Source organism: Aedes albopictus, chromosome 3 (assembly GCF_035046485.1).
Source record: "Aedes albopictus strain Foshan chromosome 3, AalbF5, whole genome shotgun sequence".
Classification (NCBI taxonomy): domain Eukaryota; kingdom Metazoa; phylum Arthropoda; class Insecta; order Diptera; family Culicidae; genus Aedes; species Aedes albopictus.
In genome coordinates this window covers 254,628,313-254,644,883 of record NC_085138.1, presented here as the reverse complement: position 1 = coordinate 254,644,883, position 16,571 = coordinate 254,628,313, and the positions used below count along the sequence as shown (strand labels likewise).

The window sequence follows — 16,571 nt, the reverse complement described above, 5'->3', positions numbered from 1 at the left end:
TCGCTTTTGTAATATCGAAAGTGAGACCTCGGAACATCTACTGTGCAGCTGTGATGCGTTATACAGGCGCAGAATGAAGTTTCTCGGTAGCGGCTGCTTACAGCCCAGTGAGATCTGGTCTGCTGATCCTGGAAAAGTGATTGGTTTCATAAACCATATCATACCTGATTGGAAACATGTCAATGCAAGTAGCTGATCATCTTATTAATGGTGATCGGTTGGCGTGACATGTAGAGTAAACAGGGATATACTACAAAAGTTCTATTTATTGCACGCAGTAGTTATAACTCCCCAACAAAAAAAAAAGGTTACTATAAAACGAAATTCGTCCTGAATAGTTTTCGTAGCTTATCGGTAGGAAACTAAAGACTGGTGCGTGTCGCAGACGGTAGAATCACTTGTAGTATTGAGTGCAGCGCACAAAGAAGCAAATGTTGTGAAACAAACAATATACGACAGACTTCAGTGGGCTAGACACGTAACGTGAACGTCGGAACAAAGAATTTCAAGAAAAGTATTCTGCAGAGAACCAGGTAGAGGTCGGCGATTTAGTGTGCAGTCCCGCACGCCCAGACTGCATGTAATTGAAAAAGACCTGGGAACCCTAAACACACGGGGAAAATGGAGGAACATCGTCCAAGACCGAGTAAGATGGTGATCTACTCTATACGCTCGGTACTGAAGTAATGTTACATTATAGCCAACAAGGTACAAAGGTAGGTAAAACTAACGATGCAGCGATGGAACCACCCACTGCATGTTTGATGGCGTTGCATTTCAATTGGGACAGTGCTCGCTTATCAGCAAGATGTTCCGTGATCACTGCTATAGTTGTTTAATAACAGCATTCTCAACTGACGTTATCATTTTTGCATTCATACATTTTGTGACAACGCACAAAAATTCTACTGTTGCTAAATGCTAAACACATAAAACCGAACACCTTGCTGAACGGGTTTCACAGGTCATAAAGACGAGTCTTCACTGTAAACAGCAATCTCGCTGCGATTCAAATCAAGAATGGCTGAAGAAAGTAAAACTTCTATTCTGTTCGATCGTTCTGTCCACGGGGAACAAGTTTGTTGTTTTCCCCATAAATACGATTGTATACAGAAGTATTTACGCTTTGCTTATCCCGGTCAATGCTGAAACGAGCGCCGATTCGAATCCCTCAGTTCGCAACAGAACGTTGTCGGTTACAGATAAGTGTGCGATTGTCTAATCTGGTTTTTATTTCTGATCGGTCGGAACAATGTTCCTCTTTTCGTTGATTGGAATTTGTGTGGTTATCTACTTTTTATTACAGTTTCTAGTGTTTTATTTCTTGGACTGTGATCTGGAGCTATATATTCTTTCCAAAGTGGGCAAACCCGTTGGTAATACACGTGAACTCTAAATTGCTGTACATAAAGGACTAATCAACGCGCAATTTTGCCCTTAACAGAGACCCTACGAGGAAAGGTAGTATGGATAACTGGAGCTTCCAGTGGAATCGGTCGTGATTTGGCAATCATTTTGGCCAAGCATGGCGTCCGGCTTTGTCTATCGTCTCGCAAACTGTCGGAACTGATGAAAGTGAAGCAGGAGTGTTTGCAAGCTTCACGAGGGTACCTTCACAGTAACGACATTTTCGTGATGTCGATGGACATGCTCGAGATCGACAACCACCAGAAGTACTTCGATCAGGTCATCGATCACTTCAAAACGCTGGACATCCTGGTGAACAATGCTGGACGGTCCCAACGTGCCGAATGGAACACCATTCAGCTGAAGGTCGATCGGGAGCTATTCGAGCTGGATGTGTTTGCCGTTGTCAACCTATCCCGGATGGCGTTGAATTACTTCCTGGGGAGTGGCGTGCAAGGTCACATTGCCGTGACTAGTAGTATCACCGGGCTGGTCGGGTTCCCTAACTCGGCAACCTACACGGCGGCGAAGCATGCGTTACACGTAAGTAATATGCAAAAGATAGAGAGACGGGGCTAATAAATTTGAAAACCTGTTCGCTCGAATGATCGCTTGCCGTCAAAATAAACAAGTAAAATGTTATGCCTGTTATGCTAGTTTTGGGATGTTTCCAGCTGGTGACCATCAACTGACTTAAGAATTTGCGATGAAAAAGAGGTTTGATTTTGCTTGAATGGCAATTTCTGGGGATTGTATGTTAAGCTGTTAAAACAATATTTGCTATAAGCGTATCTCATTGGCACATTTTTTATCCTTATCATCAATAATAAGACTTGGTATTTTTCGGCTTTCAGTCACAAAAAAGCAGTGATTATGTGAGATCATTGCCAACGTTTCGATCCTGTGCACATTGATTGAAATCACGAAAAACACGATCTTTGACATTATGAATGTGAAAATGTGAAAATAATACAATGTAATGGGCCCATATAGCCGAGGCGGTAAACGCACGGGTATTCAGCATGACCATGCTGAGGGTGACGGGTTCGATTCCCGGTCGGTCCAGGATCTTTTCGTAAAGGAAATTTCCTTGACTTCCTTGGGCATAGAGTATCTTCGTGCCTGCCACACGATATACGCATGCAAAATGGTCATTGGCAGAGGAAGCTCTCAGTTAATAACTGTGGAAGTGCTCATAGAACACTAAGCTGAGAAGCAGGCTTTGTCCCAATGAGGACGTTACGCCAAGAAGAGAGAGAGAACCTCTTCAAACCTTGAAAACCACTAAATCCTTTATATCTTTCTTGGATGAAGTTTTCATGACTTCTGATGTTCTGAACACTTTTTCAGTATGTTATTATGCATATTTTTCCTAAAGGCAGTGTTGCCACATTTTTATTGTTTCTACGTGTGTATTTAGTTTTTTTTTCGAAAAATTACCATTTTTATAATGAAATATCATGCAAAATTGTAAAAAAGTCAAAGCATAACTGATTAGTTGCTCTTTGTCTCTTCGATACTTAAATTGTGTTTGAAAATGGTCAATTTCTCACTTTTTACTACTAAATTCGTCAAATCTCGTTGATTGGGATTTACATATGCATTTTTTTAGTATCTTAAAATACATCTTTTGGCTTCAGACAGTGGTACCATATTTCATTTTTAGTTTAGCTTTTTTATGTTGAAGCAACGAAAACCATTTCAAAAGAATTTAACTAACTTATTGTTCATTTCAACCTTAAAAAGTGAGAAAATGGCAATTTTTATACACAATTTAAACATCGAAGAGACAACGAGCAACTAATAAGTTGACCTATATAAGATATCATTTTTATTCAATTTTTGATTATGCTTTGCCTTTTTTTGCAACTTTGCGAGATATCTCATTATAAAAAATGGTACAGGTATGTTCCGTTTTTATCAACACAATCCGCGATTTTCAGTTGACAAAAACGGAATAATTTTCTTTGACAAAAGATTTTGCAATATTTTAATATGAATTGGAAGTTTTACTGTAGAACACTTTCCAAAACTCAAAATATGCATATTACTAAGAAATTTAATTGTTTTTTGATGACTTTTAGACTTTTAGCACAGTTCAAATTACAGTTTTCTGAACTGTCACGCCGACAAGAGGGTTTCACCACATTTTTGGAAAATCATTTTCATTGAACGCAAGAATGACACATATTACACATATTCCAGTAAAGTGTAGAATTAGCGTTATGTTAAAATACACATAAATAAAAACAAAAAAAAAAAACATATTCCAGTACCCGCATCGATGTTTTAAAATATGACATTCTTCCAGGCAGGGTTCCTGATTTACACTTTTCGTCTTCTTCCACATTCGAAGACAGTCAGCAGCGAGCGGTTGTCGCTTTAGTTCGTGTGTATGCTTGTCAGCGACGACAGCAAACTCCGGCGAACGGTGGGAAGCCACACTTGGAAATTACTCATTCGTCCACATTCGCATCGCAAGCGAATGCGATTCGTGAGTGATGCGATTGATATTGAGCATACGAATTTGTGATGTTTTCGAATTATTTTCTTTGCTAATCTAGCATTTCAGCAACAATACAGTAAAAATGTATGCATTACATGCAGAAATTCTCTTCTACTTATGATAATAGCCACTTCGATCGCTCACCAACATTCTTCACCATTCACCATTCATTCATTCGCTTGCGATCCAAACTGCGACGAATGGCAACGAATATTCATGTCAAGCAGCTGGCTTATCGCTTCCCACTGGTGATGGAGTTGCGTGTTTGATCACGACGTTCCGTTTGCTGCATCTTTCTCGATTCGCTTCAGCAAAGAGGAGTGAATATGAATGGAGTGAGGCGAATATACCGATCCTTGCTTCCAGGAATGGTTAATCTCCAGGAACGTAATTTCGATATCCTATAAAAAAAAGGATTTGTTTAATTCCTTCAGGAAGGCATTTCTCCACGAGTATCATCTTCACAGATTCCTGTAAAAGTTTCGTCTAGGATACTTTTAAGGAAATCTCCAGGATTTTTTCTAAGCAATCACTTGTAACTTCTTCAGAGTATTGGATTCCTCAAGAAGTTCTTCCAGATTTCTTCTAGTTTACATTATTCCATGGCGCTTGTTTATCTTTTGGAATTCAATATGATTTTTTAGAGAAAAGAGGTTCTGCCCCTTATGATTTCCTTCAGAAATTTCTTCTCGGATCAACCTAGATGTCTCTTTTTATATTTCTCCTGGAGTTTCTTTGGGGATCCCTTCAAGTATTCCACCAGGAATTGGAGTTTGTTAACCTTCCTTATGCATTATGTTGGGAACCGCTCGCTGACGTAGTGTACGGTTTGGGTCTAGAATGGCCCAAATGCACAAGGTGGTCTAAGAAAATGATTCTGGGATTCAACCTAGACACTGTGTTGAAATTTATCCAAGAGTTCCTTTGGAGATTCACCAAGATTTCACTTTTGAAATATAGGAGTATCTCCGTTTCTTCAGAATTTCCTACGGGAATTCTTCCAAGATTACTTTCTGAAATCCCTCCAAAATTTTTTTCTGATATTTCCCCAGGGTTTCTTTCTAAGGTTCCTCTAGAATTTCTTTCTGGGACTTCTTCAACAGTTTTTCTAGAATTTTATCAAAATTTCTTTCTTGAATTCTTTAAAGAGTTTCTTCTTCTTCTTGGTGTCTCTAAGTCCCAACTGGGACTTGGCCTGCCTCACTTCAACTTAGTGTTCTTTGAGCACTTCCACAGCTATTAATCACAGCTATTAATTGAAGGGCTTTCTTTGCCTGCCATTGCATGAATTTGTATATTGTGAGGCAAGTACAATGATACACTATGCCCAGGGAGTCGAGAATTTTTTTCCGACTGGAACGGGAATCGAACCCGCCGTCTCCAGATTGGCGATCCATAGCCTTAACGACTAGGCTAATTGGAGACCCCAAAAAGAGTTTCTTATGATACTTTTCTCTGGAATGTCCAAAAATGTCTTTGAGGGATTCCTGCAGGACTTTTTTTTTGGTATTTATGCGCAAAGAAACAACTACACTTACTGGAACTTTTACTATGAATATTTCCAAGAAGTTTTCCAAGAGGATTCTATCTTTCATCTTTGTTATTTCCCCATTATTGCTAGATTATTGCTAAAAATCTCGTTGATAAAAATAATATAATCATAATTATTTTCCCCGATTTCTTACTGCGTTTCCTGGGAATCTCCCAGAAGTTTAGTCTAGTAATCATCCGGGAATTGTTTCCTCAAATCTCCCAGAAGTTTCTTCATGGAGTTTTCCTGATGTTCAATTCTCCGGAGAGTTATCCCAGTTAACACATGATCGCATACGATGTTGAATAGGATGCAAAAGTGGAGGCGATATACGCACACGTTACACGCGGGTAAATGGAAGCATATACGCAAATGGCCTCCACTTTAGCATCCTATACAACGTCATTGTGGTGATATGGGGGTGCTCAATAAATACAACCGTTTACTTTGAGGTCGTTTTACAGAATAGTCTTTATTCTTCTAATGTCATCTTAATGTCAATGCCTACCTTGATTAATATTATTCACTACAACATTCGGGCATCCTGACAAAACCGATGTCCTCATCGATACTTTCATCATTTGGCATATCATTACACATCCACTTTCTCATATTATTGGGAGAGCAAACTGAATTGAACGGAACACTCGAAACTTGAAATCCATCTATATCAGATATAACAAAACGATCATTTGGCAAATTTTTTTTAATCTGATATGGCCCTTTAAACTTAGCATCTAATTTATGTGAATTATTTACCTTCAAAACGACAAAATCCCCTTCTTTATAATCGGCGCATTTGATCCTCTTTTTATCCATCATCCTTTTATTATATTCTTGAACTTCTCTATTTTTGATTTGTGCTCTGTTTCGAATGTCTTGTATATTTTCATTTTGTTTATCAATTTGTTTATTTTTTATAAATCGTTCAATATTACAATTTTCATTTTCTATAGGATTTTGTTGTATTCCAAACAATAAAACACTTGGAAAGTTATTCACAGATCTGTGATAAGTATTATTGAAAACATATTCGATTTTATAAAGGATTTTATCCCAGTTTTCCTTCGATTCATCACATAACTTTGCCAGCATTGGAGTCAACGTCTTATTCATTCGTTCTACTTGACCATTTGATTCAGGTGTTCGTACTGCCACTTTAACATGATTGATACAATGAGATTTTACAAAACTTTCAAATTTACTGCTTGTGAAACACGACCCTCTATCGGTTACAATTCTTAAAGGTCTGCTGTAAAAATTCATATAGTTTTTAAGATGGTTGATAACTTCGTCTACATTTGTAGTTTTTGTTGGAAATAATTTTGTAAATTTAGAGAAAGCATCAACTATAACCAAAACGTATTTCTGTCGATTTGATGAAGGTAATTGGATAGGACCATAGTGATCAATATGAATAGTATCAAAAGGTTGATTTCCTTTATCGATTATTTTCAAAAAACCTTCCTTTTTCTCAGATGGGCTATAAAAGATGCAAGTTAGACAATTTTGAATATATTTCTTAACAATTTTTTTCATACTACTGAACCAAAAATATTTTCTTATTTCTTGAATTGTTTTTTCGATTCCAATGTGACCGCAATTATCATGATGTAATCTTATCACATTATCTATCATCAATTTGGGAACAACTAATAAATTTTTCTCACCTTCTTTTCTAAACAAAACACCATTCAATAACAAAAAATTTGGAAAAGTTGATCTTTCTAACAAATGTTTTATATTCATAATTTTACTGTCTTGTTCTTGGGCTATGATTATGTTATTTTCAACTTCACATTCATTTAGAACATTTATTGTTTCTTCTTCTGATGAAGGCTTATTTACACTTTTATATATCGTATTCTGTCGACTGAGGGCATCAACATGCTTCATTTTTGCTTCATCTCTGTATTCAAGGTCAAAGTTATAATTTTCTAATAATAATACCCAACGACTTTGTCGGAACGGTGGTCGGAACGGTCATCGAAGCGGTCGTCGGAGCGGTTGTCGGCCATTTTTTTCTTCGCGAAAAACTTTAGGGAAAAACCAAACGTGCGTCCGTATTCCACAACAATCGTTTACAGAATGCCTCTCGAGTTCTTTCGAGTGTTGCTTCAAACCCGACAATTTCTCCGAATATCAACCACTCTCACACTCTGACTCTCGCTCTCTGCTATAGGGCTATTCATGTGACAGATCTGTGTATGTCTTTGCGAGTGTCTTTGTTTACAACCAAAGCGCTCAGCAACCAAAGCGCATACGTTGAATTGTCATTTTGGTATTGTCAAAGCTTCGGTATCAACTGATTTGACCATCTTGTTGAAAGGTCTATATGAATGTGCTTACAGGAATGCACGAGAAGAGAGATGTTCGTAAAGTACGCTCGCGTGAGCAGTTCGGGTTAAATAATCACGAAGTGAAAGTACGACATTCCGGCCGAAGAGCCAAATCAATATTCTCATTTCACCTTATCAATGCACTCTTGTTGGGAGTGTTGCCAAAGTCTTTCATTTTACAATCGTGATTTGAATTATAACTTTTCATAAACCTTAAATCCACTACAGACTTATCTTTGGATTCAATTCTTTTTTAGACAATGTTTGAACCAATGCACTACAATCAGTAAATATTTTAAATTTTATACCCGACAAATAAACATGAAAGCGTTTGATAGCATGTACAACAGCCAAAGTCTCGAGTTCAAAGCTATGCAATTTTGATTCGTAATTGTCAGTAATTTTACTAAAATAACTGATCGGATGAAAGTTTCCATCACATTGCTTCTGTAGCAGTATCGCACCAAAACCATGGGAACTCGCGTCGCAATGCAATTGTGTTTCTGCAGAAGGATTATAAAGTGCCAAAATAGGAGCTGAAATCAACTTTTGCTTGAGCGTTTCAAATGCTTCCAAATGTTCATTTTCAAAGTTAAATTTAGAATCTTTTTTCAAAAGATTGTATAGAGGACGTGCAATTGTAGCAAAGCTTTTGACAAATTTTCGGAAATAACTTGTAAGCCCTAAGAACCTTTGAACTTCTTTCACATTTTTAGGTATCGGAAATTTAGAAATGCTTTCAATATGTGAACTGTTTACTTTCCTACCATTTTTGTTCAGTGTGTACCCTAAATATTCAATTTCTTCAAAAATAAACTTACATTTTTCTAAATTTAACTCCAGTAAATTTTTGCTTAGAATTTCTAAAACTTGTTGTAAAATTTCCAAATGCTCTTCAAAAGTTTCACTTGCTATCAAAATATCATCTAAATATACTACTATTTTTCCGCCATCAATTAATTTTTTGAAAATTTTGTTTATAAATCTCTGGAAAACAGCCGGGGCATTGCATAAACCAAATGGTACTCTTAAATATTCGTATTGTCCATTTGGAGTTACAAACGAAGTAAATTTGGTTGACTCTTTTGACAATTTTATTTGATGAAATCCAGATTTAAGGTCTAAAATTGTAAAATACTTTTTATTTCTTAAGCTATCAAATATGTCCTCAATAATAGGTAAAGGAAAGTTGTCACGAACTGTATCCTTATTAAGCTTCCTAAAATCTACACACATTCTTAAATCATTATTTTTCTTTGGTATTAACACGATAGGACTTGCAAATGGCGAATTGCTTTCTTTTATTATCCCAGCGTCTAAAAGTTCTTTAATTTTAATTTCGACCTTTTGTTTTTGGTCAAATGATAATCTACGAGGTTTAAAATGAAATGGATCTCCATTTTTTAAAATAATTTCCATTTCATATTTTGTTTCAGGCGTTGAAGGTTTACTAAAATCCAAATAACTTTTTTTGAAAATATTTAAAAATTGTGCCAACTGATCTTTTGTTATCTTCCCGATGTTTTCATCACTAATTTCAGAAACATCAGAGCTGATATTAAAAATATTTACCTTTTCTCTAGAATCAATTTCAGGCTTCGAGTTTTCAACATCTAATGAGCATAACCGAATGTTTTGATGAATTATGGTTTTGATTTTTGAGTGCATAATAACATCCCGTCCGATGATGGCATCGTGAAGACCAAGCACCTTATCCGGTACTACAACGAAGTTAATTCTGAAAGAAATGTTTTGAATATGAATAATATTAATACATTCACCTAACGTCTTAAGCCTTTTTCCACCTATACCCTGGTAACGTTTGCATTTGTTATTTTTAGTTATATTTGATTTTTCTACTAAACCACGGCGTATAAGTGAAATAGGGCTTCCAGTATCAAAAAGAGCTTTAAAACAATTATTAAAATTAGCAAGTTTAAATTCTACTAATCCGTCATATCCTTCATCTACTACTTTGTCCTCTATGTCCTCGTCATTTATAACTGCATTAACAATAGGCCAGTTCGTTGATTCGTGCTTCTCTAACCCATCCTTGGGAAACGATGACGCAGTTTTCTTCTGTTTTTGATCGGAGACATTCTTACAATACACAGCAACATGTCCAGGTTGATTGCAGGAACAACATACGGCAGGTCTCTTGAAGGTAGTTTTACTGTCCATTTTCACCATCCGAAATGCTTGAATGATATCAGCAACCGTCTTAAAATTTTGAATTCTAGCTTGGTTCTTCAATGGCAAATCAGTAATTCCTTCTACGATGTATTCAACCAACTCCTTTTCAGTTAGCTTCAGTTTCTGTGCAATCAGCATCTTCGATCGGCAATAATCAGCGAACGGCTCTTGACCAAACCATCTGATCTTCTCCAAACGTTTGCGCAACTCAAATCCATTGAAAACTGATCCATACGTTTTACGAAGATCTTCCAACGTTTCTTCATATGTCTTCAGCATAAAATCAGCTCGTGAGTGTAGCCAAATTTTTGCGTTACCTTTTAACTGTTTGATGACTAGAAGCTTCATAGTTTGACAATTGAGTGCCAGAGCACGCTTGGTGTTTTCCAGTATAGTAATAAAATGGCCAACATCTTCCTCGTTTCGACCCTCGAAATACGGCAAAAGAGCAGCAATCTCTTCAAGGCGAAAAAAGTTTCTTTGTATTTCCAATGCGGAGCCGGTAATATTGAACAATCCTTGACATCCACAACCAACAATATCCTGATGACTGCTCACGTTATTTTCCAGAAGCGAATTTCCTCTCAACAATTCTCCGTTTCCATCGTTTGAACATACTTGACCAGTTTGCAGAGACGAAATTGTAGCATTCATGGTGCCTTCAGCAACGATTCCTACAGATTTGCTTGCAACTTCTTAATGAAGAATTCGGTCAGCAGCTTCAAATCTCCGAAAGGATGACGAAGTTCATCGGAAGTCTTCTGAATGCGTAGCGTTATCCCACTTCTGATTTGTGGTGATATGGGGGTGCTCAATAAATACAACCGTTTACTTTGAGGTCGTTTTACAGAATAGTCTTTATTCTTCTAATGTCATCTTAATGTCAATGCCTACCTTGATTAATATTATTCACTACAAGAATAGTCTTTATTCTTCTAATGTCATCTTAATGTCAATGCCTACCTTGATTAATATTATTCACTACAGTCATATAAGAGTTTTTAACTGGGATTCCTGACAATCCTCCAGATGTATGTATGTATGTCTGTACGCAAAAAAAATACTCACTTTTGAGGTATTTCACATTGGTCGATTTCTAGCACGAATCGAACCGGAATTTGATCTCATTGTTTACTATTGAATATAGTCCGGATCGGTCAAGGCGTTCCGGAGTTATGGTCATTGTGGTGACTCGAACCACCATAAAAACTGAACCAAGCCCTATCATGCGACACATAAAACTGCGCCGGGGGGGGGGGGGGGGGGTGGGCGTGAAGAATTTTGTGCGGAAATCAACACTAGTCCATCCCTTTGAAGGTCGTTAGAACAATATTTTAGTTCTATAGAAATGTTGAACTCGGTAGACACGATCATTTTTATATTATTTAGGATTGTTTAAAGTATGAATGCTTCAATTTTAATTTTGACAACGATATAGCTAAATTCACTCCTTCTAGGGGTGACATTGAGCCAAACATAAAAATTCGACCAAAACAGTTCAATGTGAGAAGATATCGCTTGGAAATCAAAACTATTGAGTATTCAGATACTTGCGCACAACCTATCAGTACACAGAAAAAAATCGTCTTGTAAAATTCAGCAAAAGATCATGTACACACTTAGAAATTCTGAAATTTCCACGAAACGGAATCACTAAAAAACGTAAACGTTTTCAAGACTGAATCACAATTTGGAGTCAATTTTACGCGTATCATGTAAGTGCTGGTTGGTTACGTTAAATGTCAAAAAATCCGTTTCACCAGAAACGTAGAATCAGTATCACGTTCACAGCCACCTTCTAACTCGGAGAAATAGCCGAGAGGAAAGAGATGTGGCTCACGATCAGCAGATCCGGTGTTCGAATCTCATGTATGACAATGTTTTACTTTTCTATGTTTAAAATCTGTCAAATCGGTTCTAGCGATTGCTAGACGCTAAGAAAAAATAAGTTTTATTTTGGGGTGTTTTGAAAGACGTAAATTTACATGTGATGACCTCTAAATTTGTGTTTTTCAAGTTGCTCGTATATGTCAGGTTTAAGACACTAAAAATTACATGAAATTTTCTAGGTGTGTACATATAGGGAATGCTAGAGTTAGTACATATTTACATGAGATATCATGTAAAATTACTTTAGGTTAGTGTAAATTTCCACTAATAGTCGCGTAACCGGTTGGAGTCCATGATGGTTTACGCGATGGTGGGCGGAAATTTACACGATGGTAATGTAACTTTACATTATATCTCATGAAAAAGTGCACTAACTCTAGCATTCTCTTTATGTACATGATTTCTCACTGAATTTTAATTACATATTTTTTTCTGTGTATCTAGTCATTTTGAAATAACATCACAGACAAATAAACGTGAAGGTTTGACAACACGAATTGTCAACGATCAATGGTCCTATACAACATATCCGCTATCTCTTCAATATAACTCCAACTAGCATTCTCAAAAGATGAATGGCTTATTTCGTTATCATTTACCTAGAAACTAATTTTGCATGAATCTAACATTTATTTCCAAAATATTACAATGTGTTTTGCACAAAATAATGTGAATACTCTCAGTTGTTTTAATTCACATTTGTAGGGTTCTCGTACTGGTTGCATTGCTTTTATATGGCCCAAAGTCACCGCAAAATCAGTTATTTGTACTACAGCTCGAGTAAATAAGATTTTCATGCAAAATAGCATACAAACCCAAAAAAAATCATATTATTTTTCAAAATAACTGCTCAAAACACCTAGAAAACAATAATTTATTTCATGTTCGGTGTTCAACTGTTTTCTTCTAGGCATTTTTAAATAACGATATTTTACAGTACGCCTGACCATAAAGTTCACAACACTTTTACTAATTGGAAAATCAACAAAATGTGACTTTTTTCTACACCGGATGGTCAACGCAAATTATATTTACCATATACTATCCACTTTTTGAAAGTCACTTCGAAAAATGTTTGTATTTTGAGCGAAACATCTTTTTTCGTTACCCCCCAGGCCCAATGTCACCCCGACTGGTGGTAGCGGATGTCTGATTGGGTTTTGGACTCTAAAACCATGTAAAAATGAGTATATTTGGTATGGGGAAAATGCCTGGACTCCAAAAATGATAACCAGAATATCCAAATGGTGGCTCATAATTCAAGATGGCGGATATTTAATAGAGTTTCGGGCTCTAAAAGCATGTCCTATGGGTATATTTTGTATGTAGAAGATATCTGAAGTCTAAAAATGGCAACTTTAATGTCTAAGATGGCGATCCAAAATTCAAGATGGTGATTGTTTAGGGGAGTTGTAGGCACTAAAATCATGCAGTATGAGTATTGGTATGGGGAAGAAAATCCAAGATGGCGGTCTAAAATCCAAGATAGCGACTGGTTAATAGAGTTTTAGGCTCTTACACCTTGCAATAGGGTATATTTTGTATAAGGATGCTGTCTGGAGTCCTAAAATGGCAGGCATGATATCCTAGATGGCGGTCTAAAATTCAAGATGCCGGCCGTTTAATGAAGCTTTAGGTTCTAAAATTATGCAATATGGATAAACTTGGTACAAGGAAGATATCCGGAGTTCAAAAAATGAACATTTGGCGTTTAAAAAATTTAAGATGGTGGCTGTTTGATGAAGTTTTAGATTCTAAAATAATGCAATTTGGGTGTATTTGGTATGGGGAAGATGCCTGGAGTTCAAAAATGGTGACAATAATATCCAAGATGGTGGTTCGAAATCCATGACCAGAATATTCAATATGACTACTCAAAATTTAAGATGGCGGCTGTTTTATAGAAATTAGGTCTCAAAAATCAAAACCCAGATGTGGGGCCCAGATGCAAAGGAGTGTGAAGTTTGGCGATTGCGAGCTGAGCATACCAAAAAGTTCATTAAACTTCAAGCTTTTATGAATTTTATAAGATCATTTTTACGAAGATTAGATGAATTTCGACAAATCGGAGAAAATTAGGCCGATTTTGAAACTCCATACATTTAGTATGGAATGAAAAATTGATGAAAAACTTTAATCCTCATATACTCGAAGGTGGGTTTTGTCACTTACATCCCTTTTATTTATTTATTGTCGTCAATCAATTCGTAGACCGTTGACCGTGACCGCTTGCTTAAACCCTCTTGGATAAGATGTGATTTCTGTTGCCATGAACTGGATTTTTGTTATTAACCATAGCGGTTCTTTTTTTTTATTTTTTTGTATTTTAACTTATGCTAGTTCTACACTTAAATATAGCGGTCTAAAATCTAAGATCTGTTCAATGGAGTTTTAGGCTAAAAAATCAATATGGGTAGATTTGATATGAGGATTTCCCGACTCCAAAAATGGCGACCAGAATCATCAAAATGGCGGTCTAATATTCAAGGTGGTAGCTGTTCAATGGAGTTTTAGTCTCTAAAACCATGCAATATGGGTATATTTGGAATAAGAAAAATGTCTGAAGTCCAAAAATGGTGACCAGAATATCTAAAGATGGCGGTCTAAAATCCAATATGATGGCTCAAAATTAAAGATGGCATTCTATAGAAATTAAGACTCAACAATTAAAAGTCAGATTAACGATTTGATTCTGGTGCCATGAAATGGATTTTTGTTAAACGGATGAGAGTGCGTTATTCACCAGTATGACAAATGAGTTTAGTTGAAATGGGTCTTGGAAGGCACGAGAAAGGTGCCATCACCGCTAGGTTGATGAATTAGGGTTTTAAATTAAAAAAAAAAGATAAATAAATGTATTAAAATATCATAGCACCGATATGATTTTTTTTCGAAAAATGTTGATAGTTCAAGGACACGACACATAAATAGCGAAAAATAAAAAAAATGGTTGAAATCGGGTGAGAACTGTTTCCGCAATCGTAGTCACCACATCGACCTTTTTTTTTAAAAAAAAAAAACATGATTCCGAGGTAATGACGTTTAAAGTTTCAAATGTACACTTAATACATGGCTTATATTTGCTTCTACTGCTTGGATCTCTACAAAAATTTGACACAGCTTTCTTAAGAATCCATACTTTAAGATAAAAGAATTGAAAAAAAAATGGCTTTTAACTGACCTCAACATACAGGAGGTGGCCAACATGTTTGGGATAGGCAACTTTTTTTTCTCTCACAAAAAAGTACACCATACTTTAACTTTTCATAGAGTGCATCAAAAATTCTAATTCAAAATCAACCAATTATATGTGCATCATTGATACACATTTGATAAACGTTAAAAATTTCATTCAATTCAGTTCACTGGTTTCCGAGATATGGCAGTTCAAAAATAGTGTTTTACCAGAACGGTTCTAGCTTCGCGAAAGATTGACCAATCGAGCTCAAATTTGTACAAATGATGTGAAAAAACTAGCCTATCCCATACATTTTGGCCATTCCTTGTATGTAACTCCTAGTCGTTTGTAGTAACGTAGTCATTGATAATTATCTCCTTTTTTAGGGTTACTTTGAAACGCTCCAGAACGAGGCATTTCCCATCGATGCAACAATTTTCTGCCCCGGACCAACAGCGACCAATTTTCTTCAAGAATGTTTCACCAACGCACCGGGAGAGGTATCCATCTTGAAGTTTTGTTGTCTAATAAGCTCAGATAGTAGCAATTGCTTTTATTTTATTTTTATTTTTTTTAGAAATTCAACAAACCTGTCAATGCCGATGATCGACGCCTCTCTAGTGAACGATGTGCCGAGCTGTATGCCATCGCGTTGGCCAATAAAACACCCCTAAGCTGGGCCGGAACTCGTCCGATGAATTTCATTTTCTACATCGGCTGCTACTACCCGAATTTGAGGCGATTGTAAGTAGGATTTCTTATCTGATAAATGAAATAGATCATTTATCAGATAAGAAATCCTACTTACAATCGCTATTATTTTTAAAATAAAATTTCAGATTGATCAACACTCTGGGGATTGCCAACATCGATCGGCTGAGAAATGGTCGTCCACTTGGTAGCAATTAATATTTTACATATAATAATCCTGAATAAATTCAATTCGTTTCTACAATTAGTAATGTATTTCTTGTGTATGGGACTGATGAACATTCCTGGATTGATAGTTTTTCGAAACGTAAAAACATTTAAGTCAGGAAAAGTTTGTGAGATTCTAAGAAGCGAAGACATGATTAAATAAAACATTAAACAATACGAGAAAAAAAAAACAAAAAAACTGTGAAAGATTTTTTTCTTTATTTGGCGGGCTCATGCGCGCTAGGTATAACGGAGCTGAATATTCACAATCATTTTGTTTCAATTCAATTAAATTCTGTAACTCTGCCTGTATAATTCCTCTATCTATTGAGTCTCCTCATCAAGGTTTTGCTGACCAAGTGCTCTATATGAATACTGAATATTGATATTTGGACAATCGCAATTTGCATATCATTACACAGCGCAACATTGTTTTGTCTCAAGAGCAAACTTATGTGTCTCCGAAGGATTTTGGGCCGCTGAATCCGAATCCGGGCTCAGATTCGCTTAAAACTATCAAATTCGATTTGGTAAAACGAAATATTTTACATGAGTCGTTAATTTAGATGTTAATTGACCAATTAACCTTTGGATTGCTTAAAAAAATAT

General features: G+C 36.2%; 1 protein-coding gene across 1 annotated transcript; it reads left to right on the top strand.

The window, feature by feature from the left end:
* Positions 1–873: 873 nt before the first annotated feature.
* On the top strand, positions 874–16,002 carry LOC109422321 (dehydrogenase/reductase SDR family member 7). The gene is made up of 5 exons (XM_029852279.2): positions 874–1,376; positions 1,445–1,950; positions 15,431–15,544; positions 15,622–15,788; positions 15,884–16,002. The coding sequence occupies exons 1-5, from the start codon at positions 1,253–1,255 to the stop codon at positions 15,951–15,953; spliced, it is 981 nt and encodes a 326-aa protein (XP_029708139.2). The 5' UTR covers positions 874–1,252; the 3' UTR covers positions 15,954–16,002.
* Positions 16,003–16,571: the final 569 nt, after the last annotated feature.